The sequence below is a fragment of the Telmatherina bonti genome (assembly GCF_933228915.1).
Source record: "Telmatherina bonti genome assembly, chromosome: 8".
NCBI classification, from domain to species: domain Eukaryota; kingdom Metazoa; phylum Chordata; class Actinopteri; order Atheriniformes; family Telmatherinidae; genus Telmatherina; species Telmatherina bonti.
In genome coordinates this window covers 34,721,407-34,727,953 of record NC_136626.1, presented here as the reverse complement: position 1 = coordinate 34,727,953, position 6,547 = coordinate 34,721,407, and the positions used below count along the sequence as shown (strand labels likewise).

The window sequence follows — 6,547 nt, the reverse complement described above, 5'->3', positions numbered from 1 at the left end:
CTCCCGTTCCACCTCATCGTGATGAGAATCTCCCTTTCCACCTCATCATGATGAGAATCTCCCTTTCCACCTCATCATGATGAGAATCTCTCGTTCCACCTCATCATGATGAGAATCTCCCGTTCCACCTCATCACCATGAGAATCTCCCGTTCCACCTCATCATGATGAGAATCTCCCGTTCCACCTCATCACCATGAGAATCTCCCGTTCCACCTCATCATGATGAGAATCTCCCGTTCCACCACATCTTGATGAGAATCTCCCGTTCCACCAAATCTTGATGAGAATCTCCCGTTCCACCACATCATGATGAGAATCTCCCGTTCCACCACATCACCATGAGAATCTCCCGTTCCACCTCATCATGATGAGAATCTCCCGTTCCACCACATCATGATGAGAATCTCCCGTTCCACCTCATCATGATGAGAATCTCCCGTTCCACCACATCCCAAAGCTGCTCTGCTGGATGTAGATCTGGTGACTGTGGAGGCCGTTGGAGGACAGTGAACTCATCGTCATGGTGGAGATGATGTGAGCTTTGTGACATGGTGCATCATCCTGCTGGAAGTTTCCATCAGAAGATGCTACACTGTGCTCAGAAAGGGATGGACATGGTCAGCAGCAGGACTCAGGTAGGCTGTGCTGGTTAACCTTTGTTCTTTCCTCATATGTACCACCCTCTGGTGACTTTGTGGCAAAAGATCTTTTAATGTCTATTTAGATTATTTCGGCAGGTGGTTCAGACTGTCTAAACACCGGCTGCCAAAACAGTGAAGCAGCAACTTTTTGATACATTTGTGATTACAGCAAACTCTACATCTGCGCTTGTAATTAATCAGTTTAATCACTATGGTACAACATGTTGACATGGACATATTGTCACATGTATGTGCTGTTACGATTACTTAATGCTGATTGCGCCAGATGCAGACCAGAAGCTGTACCACTATATATATATATATATATATATATATATATATATATATATATATATATATATATATATATATATATATATATATATATATATATATATATATATATATATATATATATAGGTATGTGCGGTTCTTTAGCTCAGAAACGACAGAGCAGCTTTAAGACCTGGCAACCCGGGAGATGGCGGAGCAGCAGACCTGGCAACCCGGTGAGGTGGCGGATCAGCAGACAAGCAGGCTAGCTGGCTAATCATTGTCATACACAGCAATAAAACCACTCAGGGCATCCTCACGTCACTTTCCAAGGTCAGACCAGGATTTCAGAGCAGCTATGTGACACAACAGAGATCATTTGAGACTGTCAGTTTGAGACGTTTTAACCCACAAAGATGACTGATAACCACGGTGTAGTCACGAGTTAGCTAAACTAGCTAGTTTCTCCTAATGTAAACAGACGGTATTCAGGGTTTTCTGATAAATAATCATCACAAACCAGAAGATATCACCAGAAAGAAGGACGTGTCTTCTTAATGGAAGTTTTAGAGCTTTTGTCAGTGTTTGACTTGAGCTGCAACTGGAACTGGAAAAGGGAAGCTAACAGCTAGTTTAGTAAATAGTTTCTCTTTCTGCTGGTGGTGACAGTGTGGAAAAAAGACAATAATAACAATAATACTTGTTATAAACATCCCAGGTGTGTAATAACATGCACTTATGTGTCGTAGTTACAGGGTTTGGTCATCACAAACAAATAATAGTTCTTAATGTCTTATACTTATGCTGTTTTAAGTAACAGCTGCTGTAGTAACGGAATTATTTCAGATACCTGCTACTTTTTCTGATTTATTAACATGTTTTTTCTTCTTCTTCTTTTTTTTATTTTTTATTTTTATTCTACATAGTATGGCCAACAAGTCTGGTGACTTCTCCTTGGTAGTGGGTCACACCTTCCCTGATCACAACCTCCACCCCACCTTGACCGATCACAACCTTCATCACTTTCCAGACATGAATCTAGAGAAGTAAAGACAACTTCAGCGCTGTTTTCTTCCTGTATCTTCCCATCTCAGCACAATGCATTAAGTGTGTTGATTGAATTATTTATATATTGCAGGATTTACATGGATTACAATGCCACAACCCCACCGGAGCCAGAGGTGATTCAGGCCGTCACAGAAGCTCTTCGGGATGCCTGGGGAAACCCGAGTAGCATCCATGTAGCAGGTGAAGAAGATTTTTATGCCAAAATGTCATTAAGCTCATGTTTTTTAATTAAACAGAAAATCCAGTAAGCAGCAGGGTCACCTGTAACTGTAGCTTTCATTTGCAATAAATAACGATGCATCAGCAAATCTCTTGTTCTACCAGGTGCATTGGCCAAAGCTGTCATCAATCAGTCCAGACAGAACGTAGCGAGAATGGTTGGAGGTAAAGCAGGGGACATTATCTTCACCTCAGGTGGAACAGAGGTAACGGCAGCTCTCTGCTGGTACTGAAAGGCGGCAACATGAATGTGATGCTTTAAAGAGAACAACTCATCTTGCAGGCCAATAACCTGGTGCTGCACACGGCCGTGGAGCATTTCAGGAAGAACTGCGAGGCTGCAGAGCAAGGTGAAGGGCAGCAAAATGGATGCTTAGGTCTTCCTCACATCATCACTTCCAATGTTGAGCACGACTCCATCAAAGTCACGGCTAAGCACCTGCAGATGGAAGGCAAGGCCGGTAAGAGACCTCTCTTTCATCCTTTCATTTTTTACTGAATGACTTCTTGCATTAAGTGTCTTCCTTCCATTCAACCTCTTTTTTTGACTTGTTTCGTAGACGTGACGTTTGTGCCGGTGTCTAAGGTGACAGCTCGTGTGGAGGTGGAGGACGTTGTAGCTGCAGTGCGCCCCAACACCTGTCTCATCTCCGTCATGCTGGCCAACAACGAGACGGGGGTCATCATGGTAGGAGGACAAAAAGAAGGCTTGAAAACATAAACTCTTATAAAACTGAGTCATGTTTGCTGAAAGTCCTTCCTCTGCTCAGCCAATCCAAGAGATCTGCCAAAGAATAAAATCTCTCAACAAGCAGCGGGAGCGACTCAGGATCCTGCTGCACGCGGATGCTGCCCAGGCGGTGGGCAAAATCCCGGTGGATGTCCAGGAACTGGAAGTGGATTACCTTACCATAGTGGGACACAAGGTCAGGATTCTGGGTTACGCTTTAGACTGAAAAACTTCCACAAAGATTTTTATTTTATCAATTTTTTAAAAAAAAAGTTTTATGGCCCTCGGGTTGGTGCTTTGTACGTGAACGGTCCTGGAGCCAGAACGCCGCTGCACCCGATGCTGTTTGGAGGTGGACAGGAAAGGAACTTCAGATCAGGGTAATGAAAGAGTCATCCGGCGAGTAAAACACAAGCGTTCAGGATATGAGTAAAAACAGAAACCCTGAGGTCTAAAGGTGAAAGATCTTTTTTTTCCTTTTGTCTTCTGCAGCACTGAAAACACAGCGATGATTGCTGGTCTGGGAAAGGTCTGTTTCCTGACTGATAAGTTGTACATGTTGCTGGAATGATAAAAATGTTGCTGGAATGATTCCGTTTCTCATGTAGAAATCTTCCTGAAACCCAAACGGCAGAAACTTTGGGAACTATAAAATGTAAATGAAGTCAGAATGCAAGGATTTATAAATCTCATCAGGTCATATTTTATTCCCAGTAGAACATAAACGACATATGGGATGTTGAAACTGAGACATTTTATCATTTCATAGGAAATCTGAGCTGATTGTGAATCTGAAGCAGCAACACGTCTGTAAAAAGTCGTTCCAGGATGATGTTTAGCATCGTTAGCATCTCCTCTTCTTCCATCTGTCTGGAAACATCTGGGAAGTGAGGAGAGCAGCTGCTGGAGGTTCAGGAGAGGAATGTCGTCCCGTTCTGGTCTGATGCAGGATTCCAGCTGCTCTACTGGACCTTGTTGCTGGATTTCTGCTTCCATGATGGTCCAGATATTTTGTACAGGTTATAACATCTGGACTGCAGCAGACCAGTTCTCCTGTTCCACCATGCTGCTGTGATGATGCAGGACGTGGTCCAGCATGGTGGAACCTGCAAGGTCTTCCCTGAAAGAGACGTTGTCTGGATGGGAGCAGATGTTTCAGCATTGATGGAGCTTCCCAGATGTGGAAGCTGCCCACGCCATCGGCACTAATGCAACCCCATCCCATCAGAGATGCAGGCTGATAACAAGCTGGATGCTCCCTCTCCTCTTTAGTCTGCAGGACACGCCGTCCATGCTGTCCACAAACTATTCCACATCTTCATCCAGGTTTCCACTCAGAACATTTTAAATGAGCTTTGGTCCAGAGAAGACGGCGTGTTTCTGGATCCTCTTCACATATGATGGAGCTTTAACCTGCATGGGTGGATTTCAGCCTGAACTGTGGGATTTCTGGAATCTTCCTGAGTCCATGCACTGGTTTCCAGTAGAGAGTCATGTCTTATGGTTTTAATGCAGAGCTACCTGAGGACCCCCAGATCACCAGATTCCAGTTTTGACGTTTTTTCTGGTCCCGTTTGCACAGAGATTCCATCTGATTCTCTGACATCGTGCATCGTAGACGGTCGGGTCTTTTACCCAGTTTGTCTCAGGTTGGTGAAGCTCTGTCCATCTTTTCATCTGAGAGACTCTGCCTCTCTGAAATGCTCCTTTTATACCCAGTTCCTAATCAACCTAATTACTGGTTTGTCCCAGTAACTTTTCCAGCCTTTTGTTGCTCCTCATTGGACGTTTTGCTGCATCAGATTCACAATCAGCTCATGTTGTCACGATGTGGAGGTGAGGACCCAAAAACGGAGACGGGAGCCAGAGACGCAGAGTCAGGACGTTTATTTCCAAAAACAAAAAACTGAAGGCAAGAAAACGGATGAGGCTTGACAAAAGACACCTGAACCAGCAGTGGGGAACAGAAACCAAGGGGTGCAGAACGACAAACAGGAGAAGTGAATGAACTAAAGGGACCCAGGTGAACTAAGGAACAGGAAAGTAAAACAGGAAACCAGACACTAGAAATAAACCAGGAGCACAAGATGAGACGCTGTCACACTTATTTTCTATCAAATATCTCAGTTTCATCCTCTGATTTGTTGTTTATCTTCTACTGGGAATAAAATACGACCTGATGATGATTTGGAAATCATTTCATTTAGTTTTTATTCACATTTTCTCCAGCATCCGGTCTTTTTTGTTGCTATGGTAACAAGACAATGATTCTCTGAAACACTTTGTGTGTTTTAGGCTGCAGAACTTGTGACTTTGAATCTGTCAGATTATCAGAGTCACATGCGAAGTATGACGGTTTACCTGGAAGAACGGCTGCAGGTGAGAGGATGGAGTTCAGGATCTTTGTTAGCGATGTTCTCTGTTCTCGGCTCTCAGTCTAATCAAGCTCATTGATTCATGAAGAAATGCTTGCTGCCCGCTCATGCAGTCATTCCAGTCATGTTTTCCTTCTCAGAGCGTCTTTAAAGACAAGATCCGCTTCAACAGCCACTACCCCGGCTCTGATGTCCTCCCTAACACGTGTAACGTGTCCATCATGGGCCCAGCATTACAAGGTAATGTCACGGCTCTGCTGTCGCCGTCCAGACAGCACGAACCGGTTCATGACCTCTGGAGAGCTGCTTGTAAATGGCGAAGCCTCTAAATGATTCATGTCTTTCCTGCTGTAGGCTGGAGGGTATTGTCCAACTGTAGGAGGCTGCTGGCCAGCATCGGCGCCGCCTGCCACTCAGACCGCGGACACAGGTAGAAGAGTTCCTCTTCACCTTCCTCCGCTCCCCTTATCGTCTGTGGTTACATAACCTTTCTCCCTCTCGGTGCTCGCCAGGCCTTCCCACATCCTCCTGAGCTGCGGCGTCTCCACCGAGGTGGCGGCGAACGCCTTGAGGTTGAGCCTGGGGAGGGAAACAACGAAAGCAGACGTGGATGCAGTTGTGGAAGACCTGAGGGAAACCGTTCAGCTGCTGGAAGACATGAACTGATGGACTGAATTTGCACCAGATGAGGATGAGGAGGGTTTAACTTGCACTATATTTGTGTTCATTGTAACATAAATTGATCCTGTCAAATCTCTGAGATGTTTAATATGATGAATAAAAGAGGAGAGCTTGGATGTTAGGAGCAGATTAAAGCTCTAAATGTCCAGAGTTGTTCTTTAGACTCGGTTTTGTGCAGATTATAATATTCGACGTGCATCAGCTCTCAATTCTCCTCCTCAGTGATTAATTTTTCAAACAGCTCTGAGAAAACTCTCATTGTCATCCCTCATGCCTCGGCTCTGACTTCTCCCGTTACTTAAGTTTCCGAGCAGCCTCGGCTCCCCCGTCTCCACCGAAGCGTGCCAACATATGGCCACCGCAGCACAAAGGGGAAGCAGGAGGCGGCGAGCTCCACGCCTCCACCCGTCTTTCATTACCTTTCTGTCCGGCTGGCGCTAACCCCCTCCTCTCTCCCCAGCAGCAGCAGCAGCGCTGGCCAGCTGTCTGACCTCCGGTGTCACTTTCCCTGCTCGGGAGGAGGCGAAAAGCACGTGAAGCCTTCTTTTCCTTATCGTA

General features: G+C 45.3%; 1 protein-coding gene across 2 annotated transcripts; it reads left to right on the top strand.

Annotated features, from left to right (window-relative positions):
- The first annotated feature begins 1,126 nt into the window (after nt 1-1,126).
- scly (selenocysteine lyase) lies at nt 1,127-6,109 on the top strand. 2 transcript variants are annotated; one of them, XM_079244956.1, is made up of 13 exons: nt 1,127-1,249; nt 1,843-1,962; nt 2,055-2,164; nt 2,309-2,409; nt 2,487-2,664; nt 2,764-2,891; nt 2,974-3,129; nt 3,207-3,313; nt 3,426-3,462; nt 5,229-5,312; nt 5,449-5,548; nt 5,663-5,738; nt 5,821-6,109. In XM_079244956.1, exons 2-13 carry the CDS (start codon nt 1,844-1,846, stop codon nt 5,972-5,974), a joined length of 1,350 nt encoding a protein of 449 aa, XP_079101082.1. In that variant the 5' UTR covers nt 1,127-1,249; nt 1,843; the 3' UTR covers nt 5,975-6,109. The 2 variants fall into 2 exon arrangements, with proteins under 2 accessions (XP_079101082.1, XP_079101083.1); XM_079244957.1 differs by lacking the exon at nt 1,127-1,249 and adding an exon at nt 1,554-1,634.
- The last annotated feature ends 438 nt before the right edge of the window (nt 6,110-6,547 follow it).

Bases quoted from the DNA above. Each gene is read 5' to 3' on its own strand.
- scly (XM_079244956.1), top strand. From the start codon at position 1,844: ATGGCCAACAAGTCTGGTGACTTCTCCTTGGTAGTGGGTCACACCTTC. The intron at 2,410-2,486 runs GTAACGGCAGCT...CTCATCTTGCAG, and splicing joins TCACCTCAGGTGGAACAGAG to GCCAATAACCTGGTGCTGCA. The intron at 2,892-2,973 runs GTAGGAGGACAA...TCCTCTGCTCAG, and splicing joins ACGAGACGGGGGTCATCATG to CCAATCCAAGAGATCTGCCA.